Below are 17,055 nucleotides of genomic sequence, written 5' to 3'. Positions count from 1 at the left end.
AAGTAAAACGTTCTGAATTTTAATGAGTGAAAATTCATTGTCGTTTAATCCTTAAATGCACTGAGCTAATCTGTGAGTGTCCCTTAATTATAAAAAGTGAAGCTGGGAAATTAGGTCCTGGACATAGAGAGTAATTATTTTCATAACTCTTTTGGTTTTTTTACCTCCATAACATATGGAAAGAGAGAATGACCAGTTGTGGTTAGGCCAGAGGCCTTAATGATGGGTTATAGTCCCAGCACTGCCAGTCAGTTCAGCCAGCGCCAAGTGAATTTGGATGAGTCATTTAAAGTCTGTTCACAAAGTGTCCTTACCTGCCTAACAGAGGTATGATGAGATGGGCTGTAGTTAAGCACTCCCGACTCTTTACGGCACAGAGGAACTTAGAAAAGTATTATTTTTGTCGTCATGAATCTTAATAATGACTACATAATCACCGTCAGAGCACTTGGCCAGCCTTCAGTCATCACTCCTTGATCACAGATACTGGTTCAGGTATTTGCGGTGCTCTTATGTTCCCCCGCCTTAAAGGATATTATATTCTTAAAAGAGTTTTATAGACATTCAGATTCTTCCCACACTCAGTAATAAATAGCATGGACATATAAACTGATATATTTGCAACATGCTGCTGGCCAAAACCCAAGAAGCATCTGCTGCTATTTGGGCTATTTGATAATTATTTAACTACTATTATTTCTTTCTGAGTGCCTGTTTTGGACATTCTGCTCAAATAGGTGAATAAAAAAGCCCCAAGTTTTGGTTCATAGATCAAACTTGAAGGGGAAAGGAATAACATAGTTTGAGAATGTAGCAACTGGACTGATAAATAGCAAAACAGGATTACTGGGAAATTGCACATACACATGCCAAATGTAGAAGCCTGAATGTTTCTTCTGACTGCACAAATCTGTAGACTGGGGAGATTTGATGAAAGGACAAAGTTTTATTTGTTCCTATTCAAAGTCCAGTATTTTATCTTTTATATCACTGTTCATATCATTAATATAGAAAGGGTTTATTTTGGTTCAACTGAAGAGCTTCAGCCGAGCAAGAGATAATTAGAGAACTGTTGTCTGAGAAATTACAAAATAATGGCCTTGATACATTGAGAAGAGGCCAAAAGTGCATAATGAAATCCCCTTGGGAAAGTTAAACCTAGGAAGATACCAAAAATTCTGAATTTACTGCAATTTCAATGTGGGACTCTAAAGGGGATGTGAGTCAAACCTGCTATTGCAGACAGTAGTGTCATGAAATACTAATAGTTTTTCCTCTTGATATCTCCTGTTCCTTCAGCTTGTTAGTCATTCTTTATTCCAGTGGACACTAGTGAATTGTATACTCATATTATTCTGACTAAAAATAAGTCTACAAATATGCTGTACAGTTCAGAAAGTGCCATTTACCTGTTTCTACATATGGGCTTTTCTCAGTCACCAGATTTTGCCCCTTTTGTGATGTCATATTTGCAGTACAGAGTCATCCTCTTGATCTTTTCTGCCCCATTTCTCACATCACATTCCCACAACACATACTCAGCAGAATATCTACTTTGCAACTAGTTTTGGAAGCTTGATAAGCCTTTGTCATAACAGTAGTCCCTGACATTTAAAGGACTTCAGTTTATATTTGCCAGCCAAATTTCATACCTTCATACCTCTTTCAATTAATCAAAGTTAAACCATTGTATATGTGAAGGGGCCTCTTGTGGTTTCTAAGTAAGTAGTATGGCTTTTCTGGCAGAGAGCCACAAGCAATTTAGTAGGCACATACTGTGGGGGTTGAGAGGAAGAGAGACAGGAATAATCCAGAAAGCTTTAAGAGGGGCTGAATGAAATCAGTATTTCTATACACAGTACAAGACTTTTGCTTTCTGTGTCTTACTTTTGGCCACGGCAAAACAGTTTTGGTGTGTTGTCAGTAAAATAATTCTGAAACATAGGACCAACTTGGTTTTCCTCTCACTCAGCCAGTTTTGCACTGGTTTTTACTTCAGTTGAAATATTCCCAATTTGCACCTGTGGCAGAGAAGAGTTAGGCACAGGGGATTTAATATACGGTTTACAATTGTCATATTGTCACTAAACCATTTCCACAGGAGTAAACCTAATATGGTTCCCAGTTGTCTTCAGAAATAGTAAGATTTATTTTGTAGCCTAAAAGTCAGGATGAGGCTTTACCATGTACCTTTTGCCTGAGAACTATACAGCTGTAAATAGATACTAACATAAAAGGTCTGTCTCCAGCAGAGCTGATCTCTCTTTCCAATTCTGACAGGGGTCACATAGTCAATGTAAATTACCACCATAAACTAAATTCCACCTCTCCTGTAGAACAAAGTGCTTGATCTGCCTGTCTAGAAGTCAGGAGCTATGCAGAGAACTGTAATATTTCAACAATTCAGCAGGAGTGACAACCTGTTCTTAATAATGAAACGCTAGCAACATTTAATTTCATTTTGTTTCATCATGTTAAAATCCATCCTTTCTTTAAGGGATTTAAAAACCATCTGAAGGGAACCTGAACACAAAGAGAATAATTCAAGTAGAAGCACTATCTTCCTCTGTATTTCATGCAAGTTCAGGTTCAACATGCACATCTTGGCGCCCGTAGGGAATGAGTTACTCTTAGAAAAGGATAGTCTAGACATCTCAAGAAGAATGTGAATTCTCCATTTTATCTGTAATTTTGATTTAATTGAAATATGTTTCATAATAGTAATGTCAAGAGAGTTAGTGGATTTTACTAGAAGTGAAATTACAATTGAAAAAATTGAACTATTATTGGCAAGTTTTTGGAGGTTGTAATGATTTACTTGGGTATTTTACAACTAAACTACAATATGCTGTTAAAAATGACACATAGGTTGGAAACTTTAACTTGAAACTAGATTCTTATATAGATACAACATCTTGAATTCAGTCTGAAAGATGTCAGAATCTGAAGAACTCAGCACTATAAAAGTTATGCAACAGGCATATCATGAAAAATTTGGCCCCAGTTCAGCATGTGACTATCTAGACTATTTTACACACGCTTTTTTTAGTATTAAAGATGAATTCAATGTAAATGTCTGGAATTCTTCTTACAAGCTTGTTGAAAAGGGACAGTATTTTAGCATGACTCCCTTGTGCAAACCTGGTGTTTAGCAGATTACGTATGTTATTCTGTTATAGGTACACTACAGTGATAGACAAAATGGCAAAGAGTGTATGACCTGTTTGACACTGTCTCCTGTGCAGATGACTTTCCAAGGTATCGGAAGCTCCATTGAAGCCAGCCATGACCAGGTATAATACCTTCACCCCACACTCTTGTAATTTTATTAATATCTGGTAAGCCCAGAATGTCAGCATTAGTAAATTTTAAATTTTGACACATCTTATGCTTTTTATGTGGCATGTTCTTGTCACAGGGATTTGCCTCTCTTGCCCTACTAAAATCCTGATTAGATCTAAAGAGTGACATGAAAAGGAGACAAAACTATATTGCCTTTTACATATTTTTAAGACATATTAGGAAAGCCTGAAGAGCTTGCTTTGATTTTAAAGTCAGATGTAAGGTTTCTGCAAAGGTTTGATTTGCTTTTACGTGTGTATCAGGTCTTGTCTATCCTATTTTTGTTAGAAGATTATGAGCAGTTGGAAAAGCAGAGAGATGAAGCCATCATCTCTAGCCACCGTCTGTCACAAGAAACTGGCATTTGAGAGGGGAAAGGCATTTTTAATCAGACTTCATAAAACTCCCATTTTGTTTGGCTGTAGCTAAAACATTTAATTCAAGCTTCTGGCAAAAAGCCAGAAGTAAAGAAAAGGCTCAATGTTAATCATTCATCACCCTGCTGCTTCAGACGGGAACTGAGGGGGACTCCCATTCTTGTTGTCTTGTCCTCCAACACTTGTATGTATAAAAGCAAGACAAGACTTTGATACTCTGAAAGTTTTAAAAGCAAAAAGGAAACAAGTAGAAGAAAACATTAAACCAAACATTGTACCTTTCATATCTTCAGTAGGTTAGAAAAAATTACCATGTTTACTTGCCTTTGCAGGTCATCTTTAAATGGTACTGTGTTCACATTTGCTGTACATTTTATCAGACTCTATGCAAGATTCTCTAAGAAAAGAAAGGAAAGTCACCTTAAGAATTAGCAGAATTAGTTACTTCTGGGAAAAAGTTTCAGACACTCTTAGCCGTGTTTTTGTTTGGTGGGTTTTTTGTTGAAAGTTCCTAAGTTAGTTGTTAACATAAACTAAGCCCATTAGTTATTTACATGGTAACATGAGGATACTTCCTGCTCTTAAGTGTTTGGTGTTTTACAGTAATGGAGAGCTGTGGTAAGTCAGACCATACTTTGACATTCAATTCTCATTTCATCCAGCAACTTGTTTATGCTGCTCTAAAGCTGCTCCATTTTTCTTTCAGTAAAGATAGGCTTTTAAAATATAGTTATAACACAACTACGATATTTAGACATTTCAATGAATTTAAGGTGGTCCCTGTCAATTTGGTAACAACTACATTCTGGGCTACCAGCCAGCTTGGCCTTTGTCTTAGCATTTATTTAGGCTAGAGTATGATATGTAAACAGAAAAAGACTCTGTAAGCAAAAAGCACATTTAAGCCATCTGAATAATTATATATTTAAGACGTCTAAATGAAAAAGTTGTATTGAGCCTGCAAAGTCAAGCACCTAGAAATTAGGAAATTCCAGGTTATGTGCAGCATTAGTTTGATCCCAAATGTACCCATTCAGTGGTCCAAACAGGATAGTCTTCTGAGAAGAAAAAAAATTTGCATAAAATCACATAAAGATTTTATCACAGCACCTTCACAAATAGGTAGAATTAAATTTACTTGGGCCATTATGTAGCTAGAATTTCCTCATCTTGTTTCAATTTGATGTTTAAAAAATGTTCATAATTGGTTTTAGTTACGTAATTTTCCACAGGGTTCTTAAAAGGGAAAGAAAAATGTTTTGTTATTGCATGAGGTTGTTGTGTTACTGAACCCACATCACTTGTGCAAAGATTTCATCTGAGCTGAGAGCAAAAGAAAATAATCATCTGAAAGCCAAATGCCAACCAGTGGCTCACAAAATAGATCCACTCACTGGACAGGATGTACAAATTTCTGATCATGCCTTTCCTAACTGTCAAAGGAATTTCATTTTCTGGGGAAGAGGGATGCTATTGACTGGTTCTGTTTGATAAGGGGGTAGCAGGACTGAGTTAAAGCATCATTTTTCATCACCTGAATAAACAGAGAAAAATGAATCATTAGCAAACCAAGTGCTTGTCAGGCATTGGAATTAATAAATTAATGACAAAATTAGAGCTATTAATGGACTAACTAAAAGAAAATTCTCCTCTTCTCTATTGTTCCTGTGTGGTTGGTATGTTTTTCCTTGTTTCCTACAATTGTACTCACAGTAGGTTGATTTGATACAGTTATTATAGTTTTAAAAATCGGAGACAGAATGCCACACCTTTGTCAAACTGAATTCCATTTTAAAGTGTCAAATCAAATAAGTGCAAGACAACTGTATGCTATAAAACTTGAATTTTAGAAATTCTTCTTTAACTTTTGTAATCTGTTACTTGTAAATGATCTCTGTAGTATTGTATGGCTGTTAGGATGGGCTGGTTACCTGGCAGCCTGTGATTTCAGTGGAGGGATGGTGATCTGTGCCTCAGCAGTGAGGCCCGGCATCGTTTGACTTCAGGAACTGTCTGCTTCTGTGCTTATGAAGATAGTTTGTCTCACATTTTTTCTAAAATATTGATTCTATAATTTCTAGAGGGTTTATTATGGAACACTTTAGGAATGAAACTCTGGAATATTTTGGGGGAAAAGCGGTGAAACGTATTGTGTGAGAGTATCTAATAAAAAAGCTACATACCAGATTTGTTGCTATATTGTGGCAGGAGAACCACAGTGCTGTGGTACATAGCAGCTGATCATGTACCTTGATAAAAAAAAGATAGAAATGAAAAGGGAAACAAAAACCAGTGTTGCCAATGGCATCTCCAGCACTATAGAATACCTTTTAGATCGGACTTGTCTTTTGTAACGTGTCTCCCTACTCATATCCAGGGGGAGATTTGTTACCCAGCAGATGCCAAAGTGGTTACAGTCCTACATAAGTACATTATCTGGCTTTTTCAAATATGTCAAGGCTTGACACTGCAGTTTTTCAAGTCTCTTGCTCTTTTCCTGGACTCCGTAGGGAGTTTTCATTCTTTAGATTGGTTTAGCTTGTGATTTTAATGAGTTCAAATATTTTCCCCACATACTTCATCCGAGCAATTTCAGATTAATGTAAACATATCACACTGGTACACTAATTAGTGTGTATTTCAAATGTCTGATTGACAAGGCATATCTCATTTGGTCATGAAGCAGCATTGTGGAAGCAGTTGCTGATTTTTTATTTTTTTTTTTTTTTTTTACAAAAAGAAAAAATGGGAAATATTCCTAAGAAACCTCTGCAGTCTGTCCTCCCACATATTTTGTTGGGTTTTGCATTCAGGTATGCCAACCTCTTTTATAAAAATTTAATGGGGTTCATAATTTTTTTTCCTGAATGGTTTCTTTCTATTTTTCCTGTTTCCTGTTACCTGACTATAACTATAAATTTCTCTTTCCTTAACGGCAACCCTTGGAGGGTTTTTTCAGTAAAATTTAGTTACAAGTAGCTTTTAGTTAAAATGGTTACCACTTTCTATTGATTTTCTCAATCAAACCTGAGTTTTTCCTTAATGGTAGTGTAGCCTGGTATTTTTTGTCTTGATGTGGGACTGGAGACGACCTGTTCTCAGGGCTTATGATGGAATTCAGGCATGTGGTATAAAGCTGGGGAATGAATTGAAAGTGGATGATTTAAAGTAACAGAAAGGAAGTCCAGGTAATTTTTATTTGCGTCATTGAGAAAATTCAAGATATGAAAAGTCAGAGGCAGAAAACAGAAAAATTCATAGCTAGGAGTCTATATAAGCAGAAATAGTTGGAATGAAGCAGAAAACTAAGAAAGTGTAGGGAAATGGGGCAGTGAATGTCTAAAGGCCACAGAAGTGGGATAAAGAGAGAAAGTTAGAGCTAAGCAGAAGGGGTGATCAAAAACCCCTCCAAAAAAAGGCATCTTCTTCACTGCTACATCTCAAAGTACTGAAATCTGAATTTCTTGTTACTGATACAAATAAATATCTTCCAGTTTTAGTGAACTGTGACACATAAAGAGTTCTTTGAATTCTTGAGTGCAGGCACACTAAGAACTATAAGTTAGAAGACGTAATGCGAGCAATTGAAGGAAATAGAGATTTATGTTTCCCCAGAGGACTCTAGTCAATACCTTAAAGTTGTTAGAGATGTACTTCACTCAACAAATATCACTGGATTCACTGCAATGAATAGGTTAAATTTGACGGCCTATGTCAAACAAGACAGCCTGTGACATAGTTTCAATCTAAGTGATATACTTCTGCTATGCCTTGTAGAAGACAATGTCAAACTCAGCTTCCATGTTTACAGGTATATTTTAGCAACTTGCAATGCTACCATCTTTAGTGGCTTTATAATTGTTGTCTTTCTGAATGTTAAAGCTAATGTATCTGCTTTGGGGTATCACACTCCTGTGGTTGTCATAGCTGTGAAAGAAAATACTCTTGGGTGCATTTTTAAGGCTTGCTGAACAGCAGGCAAATTGAAAGTATGAACATTCGTTTTTAAATAAAATTATTTAAAGTCAGTGCTGGTGATGAAAAAGAACAGCTTGGGCCCATTTTGAGATTTTGAATGCTTGCCATGGAGTACTCTGCCTGTACAAGTGAATTTTAAACTCCAAGCAACTTAATGTTCATTGAGGAGTGACCAGTTCTCTACTTGAATTTCAGGAGACAGATCAAAGAGAAGTACATTTTCGTAAAGTCTCATTGCTTTAATACTTTTTGATGATTTTGGAGGTTTTAACCATATGCATGTTTTTTGGAGCTGGCAATACTGTCCATTTGTTTTATTACTGACTTCAGCTGTTTACTTCACCTAATACTCCCAATGAGATATGCTGTTAAAGTGATATCAATGAATATTTCATGCCAATATTTTTATTCCTTCTTAATGTTATCCATTATATTTGTATTGTATATTAGACTGTATTTTTAAAACTCCTCAGCACTTTGCAATGCACAGAATAGAATACTTTTATTTTGCAGGGCAGATAATGATTGTTTAATGTTATATAAAATCTACCACTAATAACACTTTTATTTTCAAGTATAAAAATGGCTGGAAAGAGAATGATCGGGGACAGAAACTGTAGAAGTGGAAAAACTACTGATAAGATAGACTTGATCAGAGAGCCCAGCAGGGAGAGGGTGTACTGAAAGGGAGATGCCCCACTCAGCAGTTTCAGAAATCACTGATGGAAAGCTTGGCAGACAGCAGTGGAGAGCAAACTGAAATGTGGTCTGTAGCAAGGCATCATTGCTGGCCTGCAAACAGGCATTGCTGGGCATGTTAACAGACAGTGGGGATGCCCAGATGTGTGCAGCTCCTGATGGCACCTGAGCACAGGAAGGGCTGGAGTAGTTCTCAAGGAAAAAAAGACCTTGGAGATGTGTGACAGGCTCAAGGGAAGGTGCTTGGAGCATTGAGAAGAATTTTACATTGTAACAGCAAATGCATAACACATATGAAGGTCCACATCTCTGTTATGGTCTGAGAATTGTTTGTAGAGCATGCTCAGGAGGCAGTGTCTGGGGAATTTACAAAAGCCATAATAACTAAAGGTGTAGTCAGTGAGTATGTGGAGGCTAAGAATTTGTCCGATGCTGTAACCAGAAGAGATAAAGGGGGTTGTGTTTTTTGTTAAAATACCTTTCCAGGTCAGGAAACCAGATGAATTAAAATTATTTTTTTCTAGGGAGTAATTAATATTTTCTAGATATTCAGATTTACTTCACAGTGGGTTTTTATGTCCCAGACATGATCAAAAAAATGAAAAAATATTAAGGTTTTCTTTAAAAATACATCCTTTTCTGTCTTTTTTTTTTTTTTTCCTTAGGTGATGTTATATGATTCACTTCTCAGCACATTTCTACTTTACTTATTGTAAATGCAGTTATCATTTCTTCAGAGTGACTTCCTCAATAAAATGATAAAACTTTAGTTTTAATAAGTAAAAATCTTCTAGCAGTTTTCCCAAAGTTTGGCAATTCTATTCCAGACCCTTCAGCATCAGGACTCCTACCTGATCTTATGAAAACATCTCACACAACTAGGTCTCCTTCTCCTGCAAGGGTGTTCTCACTGGCTGCTGCCTTTTCTTGAAAGCTCTGTACCCTTCAGGGGTGGGTAAAGCATGACCACAGCTGAGTGCCCAGCGTTCCAAAAGAGCCAGTTCATGTCGGACAGAAATATAAACCACTTTTAATATACAGCACCATGCTTCAGTCTTCTGTTCTGTCTCTTAGGTTGTTGCTGCAGTAAGGAGTCATCCCATCAGGTTTTAGTTAGGCTCATTGGATTGTTGTCTGCTATTCAGTATTTTTCCTCATCTGCTGTGCTCCCCACGACTGTGTGTGGAAGTGTTGGTACATTCTCTCCAAATTCTTCATCTTCTGTTTTGCATTATGTCAGTCTGGATGTACGTGACAGAACATTTGCTTTCCCCTGGCAGCTGCTAAAGTTTTCCTTGATGAGCCCAAGATCAAATGCTTGTATTTGTTCAGGAAGTGTAATCTTTAATTTTCAAAAAGTGAGTTACTAATTAACTGCTGAATGGGAAAAAAATGCTAACCAAGGCATGGCTATCTCCTTGCCAGACTCTTTCAATCCTCTAATTCAGGGCTTCCTGAGTAGCTTCCCAATGTGACTGCTTCTTGATGAAGATGCATAATAGGATTTTTCAGAGCTCTGAAATGCATGTTTGTTTACACAGCAACGTCAGCAGGGTATGAAATGCTACTGTTGCAGTCTCGGCCTATCTTACATGCTTCGCATGCAACTTGTAACTAGTGACAAACAAACACCATGGATGTTTTTGGGACTGTCTTCCTCTGTCGGAAAAAGAGAAAAGAAGTGAAATATCCTTATGACTGCTACTGGTGAGGTTTCACAAGAATCGTGAGGTTCACAGGATCACAGAATGGCTGAGGTGGGAAGGGCCCTCTGGAAGTCACCTGCTCCAAGGCCCCTGCTCAAGCAAGGCCATCCAGAACAGGCTGCCCTGTGTCGAGGCCGCTTTTGACTATCTTCAAGATGAGGCACTCTACCTTGATTGTTCTTTCCCATTTACTTAATCTCCAGTCCTGGCTGCTTCCTAAACTGCTGAGCTAGGTGTAAACGCAAGCTTTTAGCCAGCTCAGTGAGTTGAAATGATCCACTGGGTTGCAGATGAACACCAGTGCTGATGCAAGGGAGACATCAGGACTGCCCACCCAAGAGGAGAGGAGAGGGAGCCACCCCTTTCCACAGCAGCAAGCTATTGGCTCAGCTTACTCACCTTGTAAAATGTCACTTAAAGGGGATGAGGCAAAAATTAACTGTACAGAGAAGTTAATTTCTTGTAGAAATGTTTGTCTTCCCTAGTACTCTTAAAGCTGTTCACAGTGCAGTAGCATGACCTGGCAAAAATAGGAGATCAGGAATGGAACATGGAGGGGGAAAGAGCAGGGTTGTAGCAGCCCTGACCTGCAGAACTTTAGCTGTTTTGGAACTGCACCCTTAGCAGTTACTTGCATTAAAATACCTTAGCAAGCTTTCAGTGCAGTGTAACATGTGGAAGTGGAAAGAAAAGCATTAACAACATACAATAAGCCAACCTTCCAGGGACCACAGGCCAGCTGTTCACTATCCTAAGTTTGCAATCTGTTTCTGGTTTGGTTGTTTTGCTGTTACTTTAGGCTCAGATGGACAATGGTGGAATGTAAAAATCTTGAATTTTCTTGCTGCTGTGGCTGTTAGGAAAGGGAAGAAGCTTAAAAGGGAAAGGTATTGGAGAAGTTCAGAAAAGCTAAAAATGTCAGTTTACTGCCTTGTCACGCTTCAGCAGGAGTTTCAGCCCACTTGTATTATCAAGAAATCTAACAGATTCTTCCCTGTCAGGGAAAAACACAGGGAAGACAACAGAGGTAGGTTCTTCTCCTACTCAACAGCTAAAAATGGATAGACATACACCTACTAGACAAAAGCTGGTATAGAGGCAAAAATCAAATGGAAGGAGACCCACCCCCAAGTAGCTTGTCTTGCAGTTGGGATTGACAAGGATCTAGATTTCTCATTTTAACCCCTGACAGGCAGCATTTTAATTTTAATAGCTTTGTCCATTTTAATTTCTAGGACTGGTAAAACCTTTCAAAGTTATAAATTAAAACTAACAGTCAAAGACCAGCTGCCTGTTTTGTAGACACCTCCATTTTAGACAAAGAAACTGTTAGCAATATATACACTCAATTTGTTGCCCACCCTGTGCTTGCTAGAGTTGTTCTGTGGCATTTTCCACACTCTACTCAAAGTAATGCTGTGTCTGTCTGTTGATTTGTGTTTAATCACTTGTCATTCAGTGAAGTTGCTTAACACCCTAATTATATAATTGGCATTTCAAAATACATTTCCTTAATCATTCTGCAAGACAAAATAATGATTTGCACATGTGGCATCTGAAGAACTGTGCTTTTGCCAAAATTCTGTTTGCCACCTAATTTTTCCACTTCTCTTGAAATAATATCACACGGCTGGCATTATGCATGCATCTAGCACAAATGAAATGTCATGGTTTTTGGTTTGCACGATTGTCATACAACCCCTTGATCTACACAGTGCAAGTAGAAACTAAATTTGACATCCTACACCCCTTCATTTCAAGGATTCATTTCAAGAAGCCAGGATTTCATAATAAATGCTCTGACAATAGACTTAATGGGAAATAAATGAGGTCAGGAATCATAAGTAATTAGTAATCAGTAACAGGTAATTCTGTAAGTATGAGCACGAGAAAGTTGTGGAGCTATGTTGAGGAGCACTATGATTAAACTTAGTTCTTAGACATCCATGCTTTCCTCCATGGATGTTTTTTTAAATACTCCATCAAGAAAGAGCTGAAGACTTACCCTGGCTTGGTGACTAATGGTTTACCTGAGCAATTGATTTCACTTTCCTTTTTTACATGCTTGTCATTGATGCCCTGATGGAAAGTGTCAGACATCTCCAGGGAGGAAGGTGTTTATACTCTTTCCTATAGCTCACTTAACATAAAATCCCTCTCTCTGCTTCCAGACTCATTACATGTACAGGTTTTTTGTAGTCGTTGAGTCAGAACATCCCACTGTTTGAGACAGGAAGGAGTCACCAACCAACCTTCTCTTCAAAGCATCAAATGTGCAATACCCTTACTTGATACAGGAGTTTCTGTATCCCCAGAAGCTCTGTGTGTACTTGTGTCCTCCATTTCATAGCTCTTACAGACTGTCTTTGTTCCAATCCTAATGCTTCATTCCAGCAAGATCCTTCACATATGCTAAATGTAAGACTGCTTCCAAGTAATTCACTCTCTCAAGGATCCAGGACTTGAGATAATAAACACTAGAATGGAGGTATCAAGCTAAACCAAAGCAGTGAACTCTTAGGTTAAACTTTAAATTTTATCAATATTTCTTCATATTCATTCTTTCTCTTTCCCATCACTAGAGAGACTGTGAGACCTAGTTTTCCACAGATCCTTACGGCTGTACAAATAATTGATTTTACAGTCCAAAATCTCCTCTCTCATCCTTTATCCCCTCAAAAAAACACCACTTCAAATTGGTCCAAAATAAAGAAAAAAAGCTTCCAGCCAAAAAAAATAATTAATTTTGTACGTGGGCATTTGTAGTGAAACTAAGAAAATGGCTGAAATTTAGGAAACTGGTGGGAAAAATGATTAACTATTTTACCAATAAGCTTGAGGGTTCACACACTCATGCAAGATGAAAGAAGGTGTTTTATTCTACGTTTGTCCCCACAGGACCATGAACCCTCTGTAGAAACCCTTCTTATGCTACAGAGAGGCACAGCTGGGCAGCCCCAGGAACACAAAATGGTAACCACAGAGCAGTCCTGTTTTTTGACTCTGTGAATAGTTTGCTCAATAAAGCTGCGTGAGCAGAAAAGTTTGGTGGAATTCTCATTTGATATTTACCCCTTTGTTCTGAATCATGAAAAGAAGGGTTCATATCCTCCTGGGAGTTAAAGAGGCTTAAGCTATGATTTTTCACAGTCCAGTGTTGACCATCAAGTGAATCTTCCCCTTTGGTTTTTGCCACAAGTGGACAAAGCTACACAAACTGTAACAAATAGCTTGTAATTCCTAAAGGTATTTACAGTTGAAAATGCAGAATATCCATCCTGAGTCTGGGAGCAGATTTGGCCAAAGCAGAACTGCTCTTTCCAATGTATACCTGTTTTCTGGAGGAATATGCTTTGCTCTACAGCCAACCCCATCCCTGCCTCGGGTAGGTATCCAGCTGGTGGCGGCATTGTTCAAACCTCCAGCCACGTGCTCCTCATAGCTGGAAGTTGCCACACGGACCCAGAGCTGAGACTGCCAGGTCAGGCTATGGAGGCAATTTAAGGTAGTAGGACATGTTCAGATGGAGTTACTGTGCTCCCCTGCAGTACCTGGAAGGTTGTCTTCTTCCTCCCTTGTGTATTTCTTCTAAGCATAACCTGCAGACAAACCAAGATCTTTCTGTCCTCAGCATTCAGCTCTTCAGCTGTCTGTAAAGGAGCTTTACATTTGTTTCAGGATGTTTAAAATTTGGTTGCATGGCACAGATTCTAAAGGACATTTTGGCAGCCGATGTTGCTGAATCTCTTGTACTGGCTGTAGATAAAGTAAGACAAGTGCTGAAGCCTCAAGTCCTTATGCTGATTGCAGTGGAGCTCTGAGCAGTCCCTGTACCCACCATGCCTCAGCCACTTAGATAAAAATAACATCTTTTGCTGATACTGGTTACAAGGCTTATCCCAGTAGTGGAAAGATTTTAGATGGTTTGTGAGGTCATAGAACGCCTGCTTAGACATTTCCTCAAAACATTGGGCTGTTCAGCAAGTCAGCCTTATTTCAGACTGCCTCCTAAATATTTCCTACTTCAATATTGTTTTGAATAATTGGGGTAGTTTTTTCTAGCACAGCATGCTGTATGAAATCATGAATTGAGGAGATTTTTATGTTGTCATGTTTGATTCAATACTCCATTGTCGTTTATGTGAAGTGGTATAACAATACACTGTCAGTCATTTAGTGGGGAGCTGGGCATACATGGACCTTTGTGCCTGTGAGTGGGGCTTCCCAGGGTGCCTCAGTTCATCACTGCACATAATACTGCAGAACCTGGGGCTTGATTTTGGAATGCCACAAAACAGGAGCATTCTTTCAAATTAAATAAAAAGTAAAATCTCAACGTATGGAACTTTTTTTTTTTTTGGTCATCCTATGTCTATCCATGCTTGTGAAGAAAATAATAGGAAAAAAAGGGTAAAGGAATGTTTACCATAATTTTATAAGCTATAAAATAGTGGAGCAAGAAGATGTGGGTTTGAGAGGGAGTTAAGGAAATTAAAAGGAGGCATCAAACTTTGGCTTGATCCAGAAGTGCTTAAAATCCCATTTGCCCTTACAGAACTAAAATACTAGCAAGGAAGTCTGACATGCTGGCAAAGACACAATTTAGACATGTCAAACTACTTCAAGATAATTTGAAAATTTCTTGGCCCTCATTTAAATAAACTGGATCTTGAGTTTCTTGGAACTCTCCTGATAAGTAACACTTAAACCCCTTTTGATCAAATACCCTTTCTCAGGCAATTACACATTCTTAATTTAGAGGCCAGTTCAAAAGATTGCTTGTTACCTTCATTTAGCAAAGGTTCAAGTGCTGCAGTTTTCTGATCCTTTTATAAAAGGCAAACAAGGAGAGTTTACACAATAAAAGTTCTTTTTTTATTCTCAAATTAATTATTTTGAAATATCTCACAGATTACATCAGTTTCTTCCTTGCATTCATGTTGCAAGATGGAGAGTATTGTATATTGTTAGTGATGCATTAAATTAGTTGTTTACATTATAAAAACTAAACATATTAGAATCTTTTGTGTTTGTCTTCAAAGATTCCTATTCTAATAAAGCTTTCTGAAACAAGTAAGGTTGTCTTTTTTGTTTAGTTTATGCATCAGTGGAGAACCTAAAGATTTGTAGCCTCTAGCCATCCCTGTCTGTGTTTAGTAGAGTGTAAGGAAATTGTGTTTTGGACGACATATATTTTCATATAAAAGGGAAAGTTATGCTTTTAAATAAATTATTTTGCTTTTAGAAAAGGTAACACCTGAGACAAATGTAAATGGAAAGAGTCAAAATTCATACTCGTCTCTCAAAGACTCTGTTTTTCTGCAACTTTTAACTGGAATAAAAGAGTATGTATAATGTCCTGAAAAATAAAGATTTTGGCTACATCCTTCCTATTTTGGATGGCTTTGTTCACTCTTCGTGTCAAAGTGTTTCTGAGGGTTAAGTGATACACAACCAACATTCAGCAAAGAACAGTACTCAGGATTTTAAAGGAACTTTGCTATTTGGACTCTCTGTTTTGCTCTATAACAAATGTTTTAACAGAGTTGTAATGAAATATGAAAAAGAAAAGCAAAAGCTGATAACTTTAGTATGGCTGGAGCTTCTTGGTGAAAGTAACTTTCACTTTTGAGGGAAGCTCATGACTGAAGTTTTAGAAACAAAGCAGTTTCTCAAAGAGTCAGTTGAGCAGCATGGCAGTGGATGACCACACTTACCCCTCAGCATGCTCCTTTTCAGTGCAATATGTCTTAGTTCTTCATGTAGAGAAATTACTGCTTTAAGATATATATACACTTTATATATACACTTTTTAGGTCATTCTGGTCATACTGCATCTGCCTTATGAATCTGTGTTTTAGTATGTTTAGACATACATCTTCCTATCCTAACAGTGTTGGCAAGTCGTGACTAAACAGCAGGATTTTTTTACCTGTCAAATCCCAGAATAACTTGCATTAAGCCAATGACCAAATACAATGTCACAGTTATACTTTATATCATCTGGAAGGAAGAGTAGCAAGCTAAGTGTTAACTTCAGAAGCAGATTATTTTCTGTGTACAAGATATGCCTTTTAGAATAACATGCCAAGAGAGCTTTGTATCTCAATATCCTCCAGAACATGCAACAATATAACAAGCCTGGGTTGTAGTAAAACTTGGGAAATGTGACAAAATAAGCAGTGGAGTGAAGAGAACAGTACTGAAACCAGTTGAAAAAAACAGGAGGGGTAGAACTTGATAAAATTATGGAATATCTTAAGGAACATCTAGTTTCTGATCATGACAGTGAGAAAAGCGATAAGGAGCAAACTGCTATTTTTCAATAAGCCTTCAACTTTAGACAAAAAAGCTAAGTGATTAAAAGGTACCCAAGACTTTTGATTAAATAAAAAATTAGCTTTTTAAAGCTAATTTTTGTAGCTTTTTTAAGTGATGTGTAAAATTCAAAAAAAGAGAATATATTATTTGCCTGAAAGATTTTTTTCAATGAAAGAAAGCATGAGAAGGTACAAAACAGTCTGATTTAACAGCCTGCCAGAAGTTGTTTCAAAGGTTATCACTTGCTGAGTTATTTAGGCAAGAAATGTTCCCTCAGCAGCCTAAGGACAGTGCCGTGCGTAACAATGTAGTAGCACTCCTCTGAACACTTTTAGTAGAGTTAGAGGTTAATCATGAGGCTTTAAATATAATTCAGACTGTGATCCAAAGTCTGAAGTACAAATCAAGGCCTTATGAGAAAAATTAAAGACTATGTTTCAAATATTCCCTCTAATTCTGGACTTCTGATTTGAGATACTTTATGCTACAGTATTCATAAACAAAGAGCACACACAGCTTTTAAAACACTAGTTCATTAAGAAATTCTGGCCAAATGTCCTGATTCTGTAAACATTTCCATACTCATGTAGGTTTACATATGAGGTGTTCCATTAGATTACTAGATGATTGGT

General features: G+C 37.5%; 1 protein-coding gene across 5 annotated transcripts in view; it reads left to right on the top strand.

The window, feature by feature from the left end:
- STAU2 (staufen double-stranded RNA binding protein 2) overlaps window positions 1-17,055 on the top strand; it is a 171,372-nt gene that overhangs the window by 107,232 nt on the left and 47,085 nt on the right. For 3 of the 5 annotated variants that reach the window (XM_069004938.1, XM_069004939.1, XM_069004940.1), the window contains one exon: window positions 3,180-3,293. The exons of 1 other annotated variant lie outside the window; for it this stretch is intronic. In XM_069004938.1, coding sequence (XP_068861039.1) covers window positions 3,180-3,293 — 114 coding nt within the window. Of the gene's footprint in view, window positions 1-3,179; window positions 3,294-6,459; window positions 6,533-17,055 lie in introns of all 5 variants that reach the window. One more of the 5 variants, XM_069004941.1, reaches the window with a different exon arrangement.

Source organism: Aphelocoma coerulescens, chromosome 2 (genome assembly GCF_041296385.1).
Source record: "Aphelocoma coerulescens isolate FSJ_1873_10779 chromosome 2, UR_Acoe_1.0, whole genome shotgun sequence".
Taxonomy (NCBI): domain Eukaryota; kingdom Metazoa; phylum Chordata; class Aves; order Passeriformes; family Corvidae; genus Aphelocoma; species Aphelocoma coerulescens.
The sequence above is the reverse complement of the archived record's forward strand: the minus strand, read 5'-3'. Positions and strand labels throughout refer to the sequence as shown.